This window comes from Andrographis paniculata, unplaced genomic scaffold (genome assembly GCF_009805555.1).
Source record: "Andrographis paniculata isolate CXL003 unplaced genomic scaffold, ASM980555v1 Contig15END, whole genome shotgun sequence".
Taxonomy (NCBI): domain Eukaryota; kingdom Viridiplantae; phylum Streptophyta; class Magnoliopsida; order Lamiales; family Acanthaceae; genus Andrographis; species Andrographis paniculata.
Genome location: NW_026137435.1, coordinates 1,916,806 through 1,937,062, shown reverse-complemented (window position 1 = coordinate 1,937,062; position 20,257 = coordinate 1,916,806). Strand labels below are relative to the sequence as shown.

Below are 20,257 nucleotides of genomic sequence, written 5' to 3'. Positions count from 1 at the left end.
CCCCGTCCTGATACAATATAATTTTTTTTATCATTTTTGTCCGTTCCGAAACAATAGTCTCATTTTCATAAATAATTATATCACTATAAAACTATCTTTACTTTTTCATTATTATTACATAATTACTACTTTTTACACAAGGGCAAAAAAAAATTTTACATATACTTTTTACCCACTATTAATATAATATCAATATTTCTTAAATTCCGTATAAAAAATAACTAAGGCTATAATTTTGGGACGGAGGATGAAGTACTATTTAGTACCGATCTTGGTTCCTATTTCTTGGGTTTCCTCTATAGAAGCATTAATTTCTTGAGTAAAATGTAGAACCCTTTTTAAGGATCTGTATGTCGTAGGCATCCTCGATCGGGCTATGAATTTAGGGTTTATGGGTTTGAAATTTAGGTTTTCTGTATAATTTCTATTAAATTGAACAAATTTTGTTCAATTTCCTAACAAAAAGATATTTTTAGAAATTAAAAAATTTTATATAAAAAAGATATTTCCAAACTGTGAAGGGCTTGCAAGATATGATTTTCGATTTTATTTTTTATTTTTTTAAATGTGAAAAATATCAAAATTTTGAAAAACATGTAGGAAGAATCATATTGGCAAATATAAAATATACTCTTTTGTCCTAATTCAAAACAGCTACGGTTGTAAATTTATTCCCGAATCATTTGGATTTATCGAACAAACCTTATAAACAAACTACGAAATTAATTAGTAATAGCGAAAGCGAATTAACTCCAATAAACCAAATCTTTATATTACCGAAATTAAATCGGAATATAAATAAACATTAATAAAAAGACATAATATGGAATTAGAAAAAACAAACATAAACAAATAGGAAGTAAATCAATTTAAAGCAATTTAGAATGAAAGCACTCAATGTTCGTCGCTCCGCTCTTTAAATGAAATCGAAGCCACCGCCGACGACGACTATGGATTTCGACAACTTTTCTCCGACTACCGACGACTTCAAGATTGACAGCGTCTTCTCCTGACGAACAGCGGCAGTCATCCTCCAGGAGAGATCTCGACGGCAGCTCCGGCAGCCTGCTCCACCTCAACGGTTTTCTTCCTCCGTCCGGTGACGGACTCTGGCGGACAGTTCTTCCCGATCTTCTTTGTTCTTCTCTTTTTGGCGAAGGGACGGCGGATATCGGCTTAGTCCATGGTGCAAAGTGGCCTGAGGTAATCACGCCTCAAGGTTAGAGGTCGGCTCGTCACTCCAAGCCTCGACGCCCACCGGAATCGGTACAAGAAAAAAGTCCCGAACCTCACCGGGAACTCACCGGAATCGCTCGGCTCACCGGAACTCCATTCGTGGTTCTCTCCCTCACTCTCAATCTCTCTAACTCGGTTATGGTGTATCTCACTTCTCAAAACCGACTAACCCAAAAACTCTTTGTAAACTAACCTTTAATAACTTCCCCAAACTAAAAAACCACATACGGTTATAACCAACATAACAACCTAACAAATTGACTTAGGGTTTCATAAATGGGTTTGGATTAAAGGGTTTGGGTCGAATCCGGTGGATCGAGCTACGGAGTAGGCCAACCTCGAACGGCCAAAATTCCCAACAACTATGTAAAATTTTGTAATAAATTAAAAAATAATAATATTTTATTGAGTAGTCGAAGCGTGTAATAGATTTTAATATTTTATTTTATTTTATGTATTGTTAACATCTTTTAGTTATTATATGTATATATATATATATATATTGACAATAAGACAATTTATTTCCTGTCACATATTCAATCCAAGAATTGTATATTATTCATCAATACGTATGTTATCCACACAAGTTTGAAAATTAAATGATGAAAAACATACTACTACAATTAAGATTTATGACTTCGAAGATTTCTCAAGCACCAATCAAGTTCATAACTATATAGTACAGAGAAGACGACCAATATTCTATTGTTCCTGTTGATCCTTCTAAGAACATTCATCGCTGAAGGCTTTGTATCATTCTGAAATTCTCCCGTATCCAAATTCTGATCCAATGAAAGAGTATTGATAGCTGACATAATCGAATCCAACGTAAGTTGGTCGAAAAATCATTATTCAGATTGTACGCAAGTTGTAGAGCACAAAAATGATTGTCGGAGAAGGACCAATTAAAAGACCGTTCAAAAAACGATAACATCGATTCAATTTGCACCAAATAACTCCGGCGTGACTCGGCACTCTCTAAGTTAAATGAAAAATAATTTTTTTTGATTTTGCCTGGTCGGTAGGCCTTGCCCTTGTTGAGCATAACGGGCCTTGTGATGGTGCCGTGCTATGGATGATTGAACGTCGCCGCAACCAACAACGTCCCGAGCTATAGCATTAGAGTAGATTTTATGGTTCTTCTTTTGCATGCTTAATATGTATTTACGGAGATGACTAGAAATATTCGCCATTGCGATCGAAGGGTCTCCCATCAATTCATAAATTTTCGTCGAAGTAGCTTTGTTAAATCCTCCTATCTTTTCGATTGTTTTAAGGAACCTCTTATGGCGATCATCGGTCCAAAAATATCTTGGTTTCTTGAAATTACTATTTTCATTCTCGGTTTTCATGCTTTCTTGCAGTAAAATCTTGATCGAACCTTCCAAGAAACCTCAATACTTAGGAAATTAGATACGGCTGGAGTTTCTTGTAATGAATAAAAATTCTTGCGAATCAATCTTAATTTATCACATTTTTTTTTAACTGTAGAAAAGGTACCGAAGTAACAATGATGAATACCGTGTGAGAACAACACAAGAAACTCCGATATATAGCATTTGATCCCGCCTAGAAAAAAATACCGGCGGTAATTATAATTTTTTTTGGCGGTTTTCAATTAAAAAAATATATATATGGCGATTTTCAATCACCAAATCAACCGTTTCCATAAAAATTAAATAACTAAAATATCTCAACATGTATAAAGTAATTGTATGTGTAATAGTATATTTATAATTTAAGTAAAAGTTAATGGTATTTGAGTATTAATATATGATTAATTTTTTTCTAAATAAAAGATGAATACTTTTGAGTGAGACTGACGAAAATGATAAAAAAAATATTTTAATTTAGGACAGAGGGAGCAATCTTTTAGGTTGAATTGTTAACTTTTATAAGTGAATAAAATATATAGTATTATACTACCTCAATCTCATTTCAAATCATTCATTTGAAATTTTGTAGTAGATTAAGAAATATTAATTCTTAACGGAAGTGTAAGAAATTTTGATATTTTTGCCTTTTTGATTTTATGTATATATTAATTGTATGTTTAATGATATATTTGTAATTTAAATAGAAGATGAAAGAATTTTAGTATTAATATATAATTATTTTTACTAAAATTTGAAATAAATATTTTTAAGTGAAATGAACGAAAATGATAAAAATGATATTTTGAATTGGGGCGAAGAGAATAATATACTCTTTCTGTCCCATAACAAAGTATCAATTTTTTCATTTTAGCCCGTCCCATAATAAAGTATCAATTTCCTTTACCTAACATTACAAATATCTTTACAATTTACAATATATTACACAAATGTCATTACATTTATATCACACATACTAATAAAGTTATTTTAGTCATTTCTACTTTATTCCTATTATATCCCAATATAATACAAATATTTTTAAAACTACGTGCAAAAAACAAATGAATATTTACTTATGAAATTGAGGAAGTATATTATGTTAAAATATATATAATATATTTTTTTATAATATTTACAGAGAATCATATGTTTTAATTTTCTAATTGTTGTGTTTTATTGAGTATATTGTGTGTTTTTTTTTTAATATTTTCTTAAATGAATATTAAATATGATAGTATAAAATAAATTGATTACTAAAAACTATCAATGCACATATAAACATTATATGTAATTTTATCGAGTTTTTTTTTTTAATATTTTCTTAAACATAATATTAAATATGATAGTATAAAAACATTGAATACTAAAAACCATCAGTGCACATATAAATATTTTATTTACATATTTTCCGATGGTAAGTATATATTCAGGTATTTTTATTATTCAAACAAAAAAATATCAATTTCTGTTTTAGAAAGGGTGTGTTTGTTTGGGGATTTGGATTTTGAATTGGGATTTAAATAGTAAAAATTTTGAATTTAAATAATTATATGATGTGATATAAATAGGTGTTTGATGTGATATTTTGAATGTAAAATTAATTTTTAGTATAATATAAAAAATAAAAAATAGGTATTTGATTTGATGTTTTTTGGAGGAAAATTTTGAATGAATAGTAGAATTTTAACAAAATCCATCAAACGGAACACACCCTAAATATAAACGTCACTATATATTACAGATATTTTTATATTATATTTATTTTCATCAATACTCTCACAATAATTTTAAACATCAAAAGTGTAAAATAATCTTTATATACAAAACTATCACTATATATGGTTAAAATACAATATTTATTATTAAACTACATGCAAAAAGTAGGAGTCTCCCTACATTTGTGTAAATGATACTCACCCGGTCTCAAAATTCAAAGTATCTTTTATTTTTTTAAAAAATAATTATCCTCTAATATCAAAATATTTTTAAATTTTATTTAAATTATAAATATATCGGTACACATATAATTATTTATATATAAAGTCAAATGACAAAAATGTTAAAAACTCTTGTGTTTATTTGTGGGTTTGAATTTTTGAATAGTAAAAAGTTGAATTTGAATAGTTGTTTGATGTGATATTAATAGAAATTGATGTGATGTTTTGAATATCAAATAAATTTGTAATATAATATAAAAAAAATATTCCACATGTCTCACGAAATTAGTCTACTTTTCATTTTTTAGTCATCCCAGGAAATTAGTCTACTTTCCTATTATAGTAATACTTCTAATTTAAAAAACTTAACTATATTTTATTAACTTACTAATATCTTTAATTTTATTATTTATTAATTGTAAATTTAGAAAAAATTAATTAAAAATGAGATTTGATATTGATTTTTTTTGTTTGTTCAAAAAAATAAAAATTAGAACTTATTTATAAAGCAAAATTATAAACTTATTTTTAATTTTGGTATTTGATGTAAAATATTATATTCTAATACCGTGCATAAAATTCAGTTAGAGATGGTTTGAGATAGTATACTAAAAATATCTAAATATATTGTATACTGTACCAAATTTTTTAATTTATTAAAAAAAAATATATCGATATTATATCAAATAATCAGTATATACAAAAATATCAATTTTTTTTAATTATTTATATACACTGAAAATATCTTATTGTATATGTTATAATACAAAAAAAGTCATATTGTATCGAAATTTTGAAATTTTTTCGATATTTTTTCTACGAGTATGCATGTTATTTCTATAATTCAATATTTTTTATTCGCAAATTTGATATACCAAAATATTTATAAAGTACGGTAAAACATCATACCAAAAATTTTGTACTATACATATGCGATGTGATATTAAATTTGGTATGTCTTAGCGACCTATCTCTAACAACATACAAATTTGAAAAAGTTTCCATATTGTTTATATAATTTTTTTATTAAATTTTTTATTGTATAAATTACATTTAAATTATTTAAATTATTTTTTTTTTTTTACCTAAATGCATGTATTGATTTACAATAAATATAATAATTATTATTATTTTTAAATAATATCAGTAAATAAAAAATTCAATATTTAAAAATTAAAATAAAAAATATTTTAACTTTTAATTTAATATTTTATCAAATAAAAATATTTAATATGACACTTTATTATATTCATTATTCAAATAATTAACTACCTAATACAATATTTTTTAGACTGTCTGCAAAAAAAAAGTTGGACTAACTTCATGAGACTGGGAGAGTAATTTTTTGATGTGATATTTTGAAGAAAAAATAAATCTAAATAAAAACTCATAAAAAAACACAACCTTACACACTTTCATTGATTAATATAATAAATAGTATTTTTTTAATATTTATCAATAATTGTACAACTAAAGAAATGAAAAAACCCACGTGTGTTTGATTTATATATTTATATTTATATTTGTGTATTTGTATTTAAATATTGGTTTGTAGTATTTAGTTTGATCAAATATCTTATAGTGTATTTGGTTTAGATTTGAGATTAAACAATATTTTGATTTAACATTTTGTAAAAAAAAATTATGTATTTTATGGACAACCGTGAAATATGAATAATAATATATATATATTTTACTTTTCTACAAAAGTTAATATTCAACATAAAATATTACTTTTTATATTTTCGATCCAATTTTTTATACTTTATATAAAAAAATTAAATAAAAAAAACTAAACAAACAAACTATTTTTTTTTTAATTAATATATTTCTATATACTACTTATAAAGTATTAATATTCCTCACAAATGCAATATTATTTTTAAGTGAAAAACATGTAGAGGATTCTTCATCTAGAAACCATTCAACGGTCAACTAATTACGTCTTAAAAATCAAAGTTGTTTATTGAATTCTGTAGTTGTTTTTAAATATAAGTTCACATTATAAAAAAAGAATGTTTCATAGTTATAATATAATTTAATTATTTTAAATAAAAATAATATAAATTTTTTATATATAAAACTCACGTCTAATTATTTTTTTATTTTTTAAAAAAATTTAAAAAATATATAAAATACAAATTAAACACACCTGCTACTTTCTCTCCTATTAAATATAAATAATCTCATTCCTAATAAAACCATATACATATTGGATTTATTTATTTATTTATTTTTATTTCAATCAGAAATTAATAAGTATTATTCATTATGTACAATTTGTAATAATATTTTATTAATTAATGAACTTCTGTAATAATTTTTGATAGTTTTGTCTTTTGATTTTATGTAAAAATAATTATATATAATAATATATTTATAATTTAAATAAAAGTTAAAATATTTTTGTATTAATATATCGTTACTTTTTTTAAAACAAAAAATATATATATATTTGAAGTAAGACAGACGAAAATATTTTTAATTTTTTTTTATTTACCAATTGTTCTAAAAATTATCAAAATCAATATTTTTTATATTTAAAACATCATATCACTATCCATTTATATCATATTATTTTAATAAAAAATTTTACTTTTTAAAATTCAAAACATAGTATCAAATAGATATTTATATCACATCAAACAACTATTTCGATTGAAAATTTTACTATTTAAAATCAAAACTCAAACAAGGATGGCCATCATAGATACTAAACTTCCATAACACTTTTATCACATAGTGGAAGAAAAAAAAATTTGTCTTTATTATAAAGTTTCATTATTTTCAATAAAAATATACATTTTTAGTATAAAAGGTTACGTAGAGCCACTACTTCACTTAAACAAAAGCCTACAAAACCGCAGGCCAAACGCACCTAAAGTATCATCATCATTATTTCATGTAGTAAATTTCTTTTCTAAAAACATAATTTAAGAAGACAAAGATTAATAATCTCACGCACCTGGCTGCCGATGACAATGAATGGAAGCCTGAATTTGAGAGGTGAGGGACGGATGAACTCGCGCCGTTTTCAGCGAACGAGCTTCGCTTCTTCCTTCGGCATACTCTTCGCCCAACGGCCAGCGTGGTCGAAGATCAAGCTGAACCGGGACAAAGAAAATTCAGTTATTAAGACTAGAGCAGGATATAAAGATTCCAAGAAATGAGACTAGAACTTAAAGAACCATAGCATCTGCAGGTTCACAGGCAGGCGGGGGAGGATCGTATCGGCCCATACGGAAGTGCTCGATCCCAGTCCAAGCGATCATTACTCCTATCCGTGTAAAAATTTTGGTTAGATTAACAGTTACAGTCATTTCTGATTCATGGGGAATAGGAATTCATCTTACCATTGTCAGTGCAAAGGCTGGGAGGAGGACATACAAGCTGTAGCCGATTCTGTTCTGCTATCGTATTTAGTCGTGACCTCACGTACTGATTACATGCGACGCCTCCTGAAAGTACCTACGAAGATAAGAAGTGCATCTGCAGTAAATATTGGTGAAACAATGGAGCTGGAATAATGTTGGACGGACCAGATGTTTTATTGAAGGCTCGATCTTGAACGCCCAATTGATTGCCCGTTTGCATTTCTCTTCTAAATGTAATACCGCGACTCGCTGTGCAAAGGGGATATGTAAGCTTCATTAAGATCGAGGAGGAAAGAAAACATGAATAGCGTTATGGATTTGGTTACCTGAAAAGAGGCAGCAATATCGGCCCGGGCCCTTCTGTCTTCGACACTTGCTGAAGCAACAGGAGTTGCAGCATCACTGTATGGATTAATGAGATGTCAGCAATTAGTGAAATCCAAATTGAATAAAGTGGGAAAGTTGCAAAAAAAATATTCCGTACATATGTCTAATTATCACATTGTTTTAATTCTCATCCTCGCAAAATATATCTTATGCATGTCATAATTTCGCTATTTCAGTACATTGATTGCGCGTTGTGATATGCAAAATTGTGACAGGATGTCATGAAGTGCAAGTCACTATAATTGAATAGAAATTCACGCGCAGTCAATATACTGAAATAGCGAATTTGTGACACATGCATAATATATTTTGCTACGGTAACAATTAGAAGACAAGAATGATAATTGAGTATACGTCTAGAATATTATTTTTCAATTTTCACGGAAAAAAGCTGAAGACTTCCGGTATAATTACATTTTTTTGGATTCGATTGCCAGCCTCACTTGAGTCTTGAGACCTGCATACGAGAAGTTGCAGTCTTTATGCTGTTTCATCGGGACCTATGGAAACATCACAACAGTAAATTTCGATTTAATGAAATTATTATGGAGTAGGACTAAATAAATCACTTCAGAAGGACTGCTAGCCTTGAATTTGATGGAGTTCTCGTCGCCCTCCCGAGCCAGCTCCTCCACTGCTGGGCCACCACTCTTCTTCATGTCAAGGCCAAGCCATTTTGCTGTCTTGTCGTAAGCCTCGCCAATTGCATCATCGATCGTGGTACCCAGTTGAATATAATGGCCAAGATCACGAGCAAGAATAAGAAGATTATGGCCTCCTACGTACACAGGTTCACAAGTTAAGATTTGCCGTTGCTTTGGATCACCATATATGACATCATCATTGCAAGTATCAGACATGGCCCGTGAGGGTTCAATTAAAAGCTTCATATACTAATGAAATTGGTTACATTCCTCAACATTTATGTCTATTAAATAGCACATGGAAAAGAAATCAAATATCATCATACCTGAGATCAGCAAGGCCATGAAAGGAAACTGTAAGTCCCTTTGCACTAACCTAGACAAAAAAAACATGTTATTCTTTGGTCTGATAATCAGAATATTATATGAACTGTTAATCGAACTGATAAATAAGTAGTGAAAAACGTTTGTCACCAACTAAATATTAGTCATTTCCAATATGTTAAGCAGAGTATAAGAAGAATTATTAAGATCACTGTGAGACATTGAAAAAGGACCTGAGGCCGGGATATGAAATTCAAAGTTAATCATCCTTACAGGTTACCAAATAAAAATGATTAGATGCATCATTCTTTTCCTGTCGCACACATTAAAGGTTAATTACCGGGCTACCAAAGCATGAGCTTCCATGTGATGAACACCGACAATTGGTAAAATATGAGTACCAGCAAGTTTCCGAGCTTTACTCACACCAACTGCCCAAAGTAAAATAAAATTAAGTAACACTGAATAAGGGCCACTCTCAATATCATGGATGCATGGTAAGATCGTATTTATTTACTCTAGAGAACTTAATCGATCAAGAAAGATAACAAGGGTGAAACAGATTGATCGACAACAAAAATTACCGCGTAGACATAGGCTTAGCCCAGGACCAATTGTGACAGCAACTGCAGAAAGATCTTCCTCAGTAATGTTAGCTTTATCCAGAGCATCTTGCACGACCTACAGGCAGAGAGCTTCTTCAATGAGCAACAGATGTAGCAGCAGAGTATAAAGAAAGACCACCGTATAAATACGTGGATGGTCTTGCCACCGTATAAAGAAAGATCACAAAGAAGATGTTGAATTTGTGCATATATATGAGTATCATCGTGACACTATAAACCCAAAAAAGGAACAAACTATAACAAGCATGGAATATGAACATGACTAAAATATAGAGTGTCTCGACAACAAACATTCAGTAAACATGCAGTGTAAATGAGAATGCATCAGATGAAAGTACTGCTAAATAACTGACAAAAGGAGATGATGTCACTGTTCATCCGTGAATGACAAATTTATTATATGAACATATGATAAGAACTTATAACATCAACAGTTTGTATAATGTGAAGTAGAGTGGCAGTAAGAAAGGCCATACCTGATCTATCGCCAGCAAATGAGCTTCTTCTGCCATTTTAGGAGCAACTCCTCCATATCGCTCAAGCAGATCTGCCTTAATGGGGGTGAAATTAAGCAAACATATCATTACGAATAAAATTGAAACACTAAAAGGGTGTGCAGCACTAAGAGTCAATAAGCACCAATGGTGATACCAAATCGATTCAAGTCGGATTATCACTGCCACACTCCATCAAGAAGAAGGAATGCAATGCTAAGGCTGAAAATCATTCATCCAACATTGTAATCACAGTCACATTTATTAAAACTTATGAATGATTCCAACTACTAGTCTACACCAATGTTCAAGCTTTATTGTCAGTTGAATCAGCTGGATATCTAGTTGGGCTGTGGCTTATCAATATATAGAAAAATGTCTACAAAATAACGAATAAACTTACTATCTTACATATTTAGAGTTTTGAGATTGCAACATGTTGGATAGGTGTTAGCTGCCAAAATTCAAGACAGGACTCGGTTAAATCTCCCTAACAAATAAACTGCCTAGCTCCTAATTTAATTCTTAATAAGAATATACCAAATGTAAACAGATTCAAGCATTATAAGTTGAGTATTAAGAAATCCATACTCTCAGAATCTAGTTAAGGCATTCTGATCATCAAGATATAGGAAGAGTAGATGTTAATGGGAACCAAATTACCACTTATCGCATAGGCGAAACACGTTTAGACATACCTGAGAAGACACCACTTGGCTGAGAATTTCACCATTGCTTCGAACCTATCATCACCGGTCTAGCTCTTTTAACAACAACTTCATTGTTAACTCCAAAAAATATCAAAAAAGAAAAACACTCCATAGTAATCTTCACAAGCAAAAACCAATTCGAAGAAATTGTGATATAAATAACAAAGACTCATCCATCAGCAGAACACTCACCACTGCTGCAGCAGTGTCGTCACAGCTGGTCTCGATGCCCAAAACAGTTAACTCTTCTTCCTGGAGTGAGGCGCTCACGAGTTTTGAGCGAGATGAAAAGCGCACTGAATCATAATTAGTTGGAACGCGGAGAAATGGCGGGCGTGGCTTACTCCATTTACTTTGGACTCGGAGTCGGAATTGGAGCGAAGATTTGCGAAGAAGGCTCAGGCGGGACACCGTAGAGGACAAATTGGATACCAAAGACGCCATTTGAAGCAGGAAGTCACGAAAGAAGAGACCACGGCGCGGCCTGAGAAGAGGCGGACGAAAGAATAATCAGGAATATTGTATTGAGATATACTCCCTTTCCACTGTTATTTATTTATTTTTTTTCAAGTATCTAAAATATACTACTTTGTCTCGAGAAATCTTATTTAATTTTTAAATATTAATTATTATATTAAAATATAATATAAAAAATTATAAAGTATTTTTATTAATATTTTATAACAATAACACAAAACTAATTTAGAGACGGAAAGAATAATATTTTAATGAAAATATTGACGTTATTGTTAATTTTTTTTACTATAGACACAACAAGTAAATATAGTTATGTTTTTGAAAAACCATTTCACTTAAAATATTAAATATTTAAAAAATAAATATTTTTGCAATGTTAAATATAAAAAATAAAGTAACATTAAATATAAAATATAAAATATAAAGTATTATTTAGATAGTAATAGTATGACTTTCACTTTCACTTAGTAACAAAATGAGAGTTAGGCAAAATTGCTTATCTAAGAGAATTTAATTCAACTCCGATTCGGTCGAATCATTGAAAAGAACCTTATGGCGGGTTTTTAGTCTCAAACTTCAACACAATCGTCAGAGCCACCATAACATCTTCATTGACCATCCCGACTATAGGGGGTACGTCTCAAGTACCATCCGAATAATTAACATATATTTAAGAAATGAACAACCGACAAACATCAACTATGCAAGTAATATTGCACAATTAACAAAATTTAATGCAAAATACGCTTAGATCAGACTCTATTTAAGGTCACTTTGCATTTTGTACCTTCACCACCAGGGATGTCTCCCTAATCCCTATGACTACAGACAAATTTTACGAGATCACCCTTCTAGGACAACACTATCCAAAGTGCTACCGCCCCTGGTAGGGTGGAAAGGGGAAAACCCCCCTCACATATTCTAAAAATATTTCGTTAGGCGCAAGACTTGATCCTTTTCAAATAAATTTCCAACAAGATGAACGACCAGGAGGTCAAACGCATGATCTCATCCTTGTTCCTGATCACCAACCACATAGGCTGGATCCAGAGGGATGTCGCACACGTTTTAAGAGTCTATTTTGGCATTAATCCTTAAATTGCCACCAACGCTCATATCAACAATCATTATCGGAAAGGATCATCAATAAACATCATCTTTCAAAAAATTATCAAACAAATTATGCATTTTCGGGAGAAGATGATGCATCCACCATAGAGTACGTGGGCCGCTTTACGACTCAGTTGGGAGAAATTGATAACAATTATTTTTATAAACTACAGTTGTTTTATTTATTTTTGACCAGAACGACATTTTTTTGGTTTGTCAATTTAGCATCGGGGCAGATCCAAACATGAGAATGGTTTATCTTTAAAGAATCGTGTCGATAGTATAAAAATAATATTTTATATTTAATATTAATTTTTGTAAGATAATAATACATATATATAGTGAAAATCGTGTTGATTTTCTTTTATTATTTTATTTGAAAAAACAAACTCAAATATCTCATTCAAACATCAATGAACAAAAGACTTTTATCAGTTCAAATTAAAATTCACTCATGCACACACTTATTAATAGTGTAGAAGGTCAAAGGGGTGCTTGACAATGAATTGATAGTTATTACAAGTTAACTGATTAAATTAGTTGTTTGTATTAAAATATTTTGTAAAATAATGGTTTAATATATATATATATATTTTTTAGGACGTAGAAACCCGCAGTCGCTACCGAAATATCTATGACTTCACGGTCACGATTCTACTTTCACACCACTAAGTCATCCCTTACGGAACAATGGTTTGATATTAATTGTTTAAATGTAAAATAACAATTACTGATATTTATATTTTATTTTATTTTTTAATTCAATTATGTTTTTATGAATCTAGAAAATTTGCAAATTTTTTCTATTAGTTATTTGAAATTGTGAAAAATATTATAAAATATTTGTTTTATTTAATGTTAAAAATATCTTTATATTTGTATATATATTGTACAAAATGTCTTTAGTATTATAAGACATTAATAGAAATATTTTTGTCATTTTTTTATTTGTACTACGTTTAATTAATATTAAAAAATCAACACGCAAAAAATAACTGGACGAAAGTAGTACTCCCTCCGTCCCATAACAAAGTATCCATTTTTTTTTTTTTTAGTAATTGTATTATCTACCTAACATTACAAATATCCTTCCAATTTACAATATATTACACAAATGTCATTACTTTTATATCATACAATACTAATAAAGTTAATTTAAATATAATACTAATATTTCTAAAACTTCGTGCAAAAAAAACAAATGGATATATAGATATAGGACAAACGGAGTATTAGATTTTAGAAAAATATTTTTATAAAAAAATATGAATATTTTATACTTCCACTGGTTTTAAATTAGTATTATATTGAATTGCAGTGAAAAAGACAAAAATACCCTTATTGATGTTATATTAATATAAAGGTGGTAAGATTTGTATAATATATTGTAAGTAGGAAGAGTATTTATTATATTAGGTAGGTAGTTAAATTACTAAATTAAAAAATAATATCCTTATTTTGATACGGACGAAAATGAAAAATAAAACCTTTTTTATGAGACCAAAAAAGTATTAAGAATTGTGTAAATATAAAATAATAAAATTTATATATATATATATATTTATTATGTTAATTATCGATCAATTTATTATTTCATTATATTTATAATTTTTAATAAATTTATTTTATTTTATTTATTTTTAATATAAAATTATATAAATATTAATTAATAATATTTATATATTCTATTTCGATTTAATTATAATAAATTTATTATATTCTACAAATAAAATAAATTATATATAAAAATTATTTTAAATTTATAAAAACAAAATTATAATTTAGTAAGTAAAATATATTAAAATAATTAATAACTGCTGCAATACAAAATATATATATAATGAAGTAAATAATACTAAATTTGTAACGCCAATAAAAATAAAAGTTAAAAGTTAAAAGAAAGCTCTTTAAAATGAAATTTTTATAACCTAATGAACTATTTTAAAAACCTAACTTATCAAAACGGTTAAAACGATTCAATAAGCTAAAAACTTTTTCTAAAAAAAAGATCACCGTTCGTCAAACACCCTCTAAATCTTATAGTTCCGGCACAAGCTCTTCTTGTGATGTGATAAGTTAGACTAATAGACTAAAATTTTTTGCAGTAATGGATGCATTTGAGATAGAACCATTTTAGTTATATTGTAAAGGAAAAAGAGACAGACTTACAGCACAGGTCCTAAGCATCCATCCCTCCAGCTCCAAGATTCTTTCATTTGGAAATCTTTGCAGTGAGTTCTCTGACGAGCTTGGCAGCAACCATGGCCGTCATCCCGTCCACGGTGTCGCGCTGCGGGTTGAACTCCACCACGTCGGCTGCCACCACCTCCCCTTTCAGGTTGTGGAGTATGTTTAGGACATCGCGGAACGACAGCCCCCCTGGCTCTATGTGGGATACCCCGGGAGCAAATGCCGGGTCCAGGCAGTCCACGTCTACTGAGATGTATACCCCTTTTGCGCCTTCCCCGAGTTTCTGTATTAGTACTATTAGTATTAGTATAATGCTGAGTTTCTACATCAGCACACGTCATATATGCAAACGACACGCATAAGTATTATACACAGCACATGCTATGTATAATAAAGATATGTGCTGATTTTTTAATAATAACAAGTGTGTTGTATACAAATATGACATGTGCTAAAATCAACGGTTGTGTTTGATGTATAAGACTATATAGCATGTGATGTTAGTTCATGTGCTAAATTTGAATTATATTAACATATACAATGTGTTATCTGTAGTAATATTGTGTATTGTATGTAGTAATATTGTGTGTTGTTGAGACCATAGCATATGTGTTTTGTTCATGTATTGTATTTGTATTATATTAACATATACATTGTGTTGTTTGTAGTAATATTATGTGTCGTCTAATAGCACACGATGTGCTGTTCAGCACAATGCTGAATTTAAAATTCAGCACTGTAGCCGCCGTGTGTATATATATATATATATGCTATACTAGAATATTAGGCAAATGAATGTACAGAGACAGACATACCAGATTCTCTAGTAGCTCCCGATCCTGCGAAAATGTGCGCATTTCATATTGTTCCACACCGAATCTCTTCCCTTGTTCGCGCCCCTCCTTTGTTATTGATCTTATTCCAACCTGCACAAAGTAGTAGCATTACAGTACCAATCGATTTCTACTATGAGATATAAATGAATCGAAGAGTTCAGAAATTCGAATAAAAGTTGCATATTGCCTCCAACATTCAAGTAATACCCGATCAATTCATCTGCTAGGGGTGTGTTTGTTTGGGGGATTTTACCCACTATTCATCCAATTGTTTTTCCCAAAAATATCAAATCAAACGCCTATTTTTCATTTTTTTATATTATACTAAAAATTAATTTTAAATTCAAAATATCACGTCAACACCTATTTATATTATATCATACAATTATTTTAATTCAAAATTTTTTACTATTCAAATCTCAACTCAAAATCCAAATCCCCAAACAAACACACCTTGGGATTTGTCAAGATTTCTATTATTCATCCATTTTTTTCTCCAAATACATCCAATCAAATACCTATTTTTTTATAGGATTATATTACCTTCGTCCAGCTCTAAAGTCCTATTTACTTTTTGTGTTGCATTGATCTTTGAATACTAATGATTTTATTAAAACGTAATACAAATTAAGAAAAAATTGCAAAAATACTTGGTGTTTTATAATACTAATAGGCAAACGGAGGGAGTACTAAAAATCAATTTTACATTCAAAACATCACATCAACACTTATTTATATCATATCATACAATTATACCAACTTAAAATTTTAACTATTCAAATCTCAACTCAAAATTCAAACCCTCAAACAAACACACCCTAAAGAATCCAATGGGTTGCTTCAAACTTTTAGGCTCTGTTTAGACAAGATTTTTTTGGGAGTTTTGAAAATTTGAGAATAGTAAAAAAATATTTTGGTAAGAGAAAAATATATGTTTGGGAAAAGGAATCGCAATATAAGAAATGAATAGAACTACCAAGACTAGGAAATGGCATCAAATGGAAATATGATCACCTGCAATAGTCGCCGGGCATAACCACCCTCCATTATCCTGGCAAAAGATGAGGCGTGGGAATATTTGTTTCCTTCAAAAGCGTCGTAAATGTCAGGATGGGCATCAAAGTGAAGAACATCTACAGGTCCTCCTAGTTTCTCTGAAACTGCTCTAACCACAGGATATGAAATAGAGTGATCGCCTCCCAGCACCAAAGGTCGCAGTGGCTCCTGAAATTTTAGTTAAAACAGCAAGTATACATCTGTGTGTGTGTATATAAGTGCGCACAGCTGAATCGAAGTGAATACAGAAGGATTTACGAAATGCATGGTTGGAAATGGAAGCTTACTTCTTCCATCACTAGCTTCACGGATTCACTTATGATATTCATCAATCTGTCATCATCTATCCCACAATCCCGTAGCTCCTGAACCGGCACATCACCAACATCAGTTAGGACCCGTGGATCATTAAGATCCTTGCCTGCAAAGCCTCAGGACTGTCATGAACAAGAATTGTCCAGCATTCAACATAATTTACAACTACTATAGGATAAGGAATCAAAAGAAGATTTCCGAAAGAAAAATGTAATCAGAGAAAACTCTTTTGTTAAATTGCTTTGCACCAAGACTATTAATCGTTGATCAAGAAGCATATGCAAAGTCATGTTTACATGTAGATGTCTGTGTGAACATTGTGTCATCGCACGTGTGAGAGAGAGAGAGAGAGAGAATCTCATCAATATGTTACAATATAAGGGCACAGACATATATAATTGATGATATGGTCAAGAGTGGCAAAAATGTAACAGGGAGAAGGAGTTCTTCGCACCATAAAATTGGACGAAAAGACGTATTCAGATTTGAAATAATAAATGTTACATAAATGAATAGCAGATGCACCATAAAATGAAATTATAAGCAACTACTAATCAGTCTCCAGTGATATCAGAACATTAGCTTAAAAATGTCCTTCACTCAAAATGTAAATGTATAAACGATGATATTCTATATTCCTGACTTCCATATAATTTGGTTTTGTAAGCTATTTTTCACCTGTGTGAATATGACAAATGATAATGATAAAGTAAAAATATATACCTTCTTCTGTGGAAGAATTTGTGCTTCCACACCAGATGGCCTCTCTGATTCGAGGAGGTGCAAAAGCAGGGCCCTGGAGAAATGAGGAGTTGTGCCCTAGCGGAACTCCAAGAAGAGATGATGATGCCACTACACCCCCCAAGGCTCGCAATAATTCCCCCTGTTGTAGAGCAATCACAAAGCTGAACAATATCAAACCAAAACAACCACTTGTCACGAAAATGGACAAGTTAGAATTGCGAGGATAGCGATGTCCCCTAAAAAATTCCCATAAGGAGCTTTAGCGTACAGATATCAAATGAACACACAGCTGATTGGCTAGTAACTTGTGTTGCTGGGAATTTTCTTGCCAGGAAGCATGGAAAGACAGTAAATTTCAAGTCATGCAAGGGCATCTGTATCGCTATTTTGTCATCCAACTAGTGATTAACGTATACTGAAATCCTCTTATAAAGAAAAAAGATAGACCTACGGAACCATAACTCACATTACCAAGGAAATGATTCCATTAACAATGTCAACACATCCTAATTCTTCTAGAAGAGCAACATGTAAACTCTAAATTACTGACCAAAGTATCATTTATTCCAACCATTATGCGACTTTTGCAGTTAGCCAAGAGCATTAAACAAAATGTATGAAAGAATGCAGCAGGAAAAATGTAATACCTTGAGCTTTGCACGCTCACGGATAAGAGTCAGGGATGCCTCAATTACACGATTTTGACCTTTCTCAATCAAGTCCTTGGGAATATTAGCAGCATTTAGTCTCTGCAAGTAATGAATTCCCATCTTTCCAATGCCCTTCATTTTCTCTGATTCTGAACTTCAAATCCCTGCCCAACCAAGAACAGTAGACATAACACAGTAAATAAGAATAATTACATGAATGTAATACCTGCCTTTTACCCAAAGAATCTAAATTCCATTAGAAATTTGTACACGAATACAGGAATTCCATGTTATCACCAGTTCTTGCTCAAAGAGAATGAATTGCGTAACAACTTTTGTCTAGCAGTTAAGTTGAACCTCAGACTATACATATTCATTCACCCATCGGAATTCTGTCATCTCCTTCAACTTCTTTTATGGTAAAATACGCAACTTAGCTCCATTATCCCAAACAAATATACCTCCAAATAAACTATAAACTGAATCTTCCTTCCCAAAAAAAACGAAAAAAACATATCAGATTCCACAATATATATACCACAGGAGAAAACACTTCCCAATTTTCTACACTCCAGAAAAGCAAAAAGGACGAAGAAAGGGGTACGGACGAACAATAGGAATTTCAATCCAGATTCGCATCCTACAGTTTCTCAAAAACTTACAGCGGCGACACTCGTTTCAACCAACACATACAAAAACAACGTCATTCGAATAAACGCAGCAGACAAAAGGAATTTCCAAAATGATCGGCAGGCTGACACAAACGCAACAACTTGTATACCTGAAACACAACAACAGTCGGGAAAAATGTCCAACGAATTTTCAGAAGCAAGACTTACCGGCGGCGATGGAAGGATGAGGATGAAGTGACGCAGGAGAGATTCCAATTCCAGTTCCAGTTGCTATTTTTGGCGCTAACGTTGGGAGGGAGGGATCGATTCACGAGGAAAGTGATGGGCTTAGGCACCCAGTCGCAGTATGTATAGACTCGCTCACCCACTCGATCGGACCGTTACCGTAGCGAATGGCAATGGTCGGTACGCTGTAAAGATCAGATCCTAAACCGATTTCAAACCGACGGTTCAGGTTTGAACCGGAAGCGCAATCGAACCAAAACCGAAAATAATAATACTCCCTCCGTCTTATTGAAAGGTTATTATTTTCCATTTTCGTCCCTTCTTGAAATAAAATTATTTTTCTTAATTTAGTAATTGTACTACCTATCTAACGTAATAAATATTCTTCCAACTTACACTATATTACATAACTGTCATTGCTTTTATATTTTACAGGCATTTTCATCATTTTCACTAAACCCCATTATAATACAAATATTAAAAAATTTATGTACAAAAAATAAACTACAACTATGCACTGGAACGGATGGAGTATTTTATTATTATATATTTAATATTTTAATCGAAATAAAAACTTAAAAATTATTAATTATATTTTAATATATTTATTTTTATTTATTATATATATTAAATATCATAAAAAATTATAAAAAACATAAAATAAAATTTATAATGTTTGAAATTTTAGGAAAAAATAATATAATTGTGTTATTGATAATCCAAATAAGGGGTTTATACATAGGTAATACAACATAAATTCAAATATATGTAATATAATTTATTAATAAGATAAAATCTAAATATAAATCTACTAAATCTAAAACTGAATATCTAAAATATCTTGGACAAGAAAGTTGAATATAAACGCAGAAAATATAAATAAAAATAACAGCGGACTATCCACCGGAGCCGAA

At 30.6% G+C, this 20,257-nt stretch overlaps 2 protein-coding genes across 8 annotated transcripts; both read right to left on the bottom strand.

Annotated features, from left to right (window-relative positions):
• Positions 1 to 831: 831 nt before the first annotated feature.
• LOC127261410 (probable tRNA N6-adenosine threonylcarbamoyltransferase, mitochondrial) lies at positions 832 to 14,982 on the bottom strand. Of its 6 annotated transcripts, none has more exons than XM_051289760.1 (15): positions 14,865 to 14,982; positions 11,301 to 11,592; positions 11,097 to 11,141; positions 10,381 to 10,455; positions 9,863 to 9,959; positions 9,619 to 9,709; positions 9,281 to 9,330; positions 8,898 to 9,088; positions 8,725 to 8,810; positions 8,250 to 8,325; positions 8,089 to 8,172; positions 7,903 to 8,017; positions 7,738 to 7,826; positions 7,515 to 7,653; positions 832 to 1,198 (listed from the first exon to the last, which is right to left on the bottom strand). In XM_051289760.1, exons 1-15 carry the CDS (start codon positions 14,909 to 14,911, stop codon positions 870 to 872), a joined length of 1,806 nt encoding a protein of 601 aa, XP_051145717.1. In that variant the 5' UTR covers positions 14,912 to 14,982; the 3' UTR covers positions 832 to 869. The 6 variants fall into 6 exon arrangements, with proteins under 6 accessions (XP_051145717.1, XP_051145751.1, XP_051145750.1 ...); XM_051289770.1 differs by lacking the exon at positions 832 to 1,198 and adding an exon at positions 1,845 to 2,044; XM_051289785.1 differs by lacking the exon at positions 832 to 1,198 and adding an exon at positions 1,975 to 2,018.
• On the bottom strand, positions 14,711 to 19,487 carry LOC127261451 (arginase 1, mitochondrial). 2 transcript variants are annotated; one of them, XM_051289795.1, is made up of 7 exons: positions 19,326 to 19,487; positions 18,484 to 18,650; positions 17,816 to 17,975; positions 17,065 to 17,198; positions 16,736 to 16,945; positions 15,701 to 15,811; positions 14,711 to 15,168 (listed from the first exon to the last, which is right to left on the bottom strand). In XM_051289795.1, the coding sequence occupies exons 2-7, from the start codon at positions 18,622 to 18,624 to the stop codon at positions 14,908 to 14,910; spliced, it is 1,017 nt and encodes a 338-aa protein (XP_051145752.1). In that variant the 5' UTR covers positions 18,625 to 18,650; positions 19,326 to 19,487; the 3' UTR covers positions 14,711 to 14,907. The 2 variants fall into 2 exon arrangements, with proteins under 2 accessions (XP_051145752.1, XP_051145753.1); XM_051289796.1 differs by lacking the exon at positions 19,326 to 19,487 and adding an exon at positions 19,268 to 19,289.
• Positions 19,488 to 20,257: the final 770 nt, after the last annotated feature.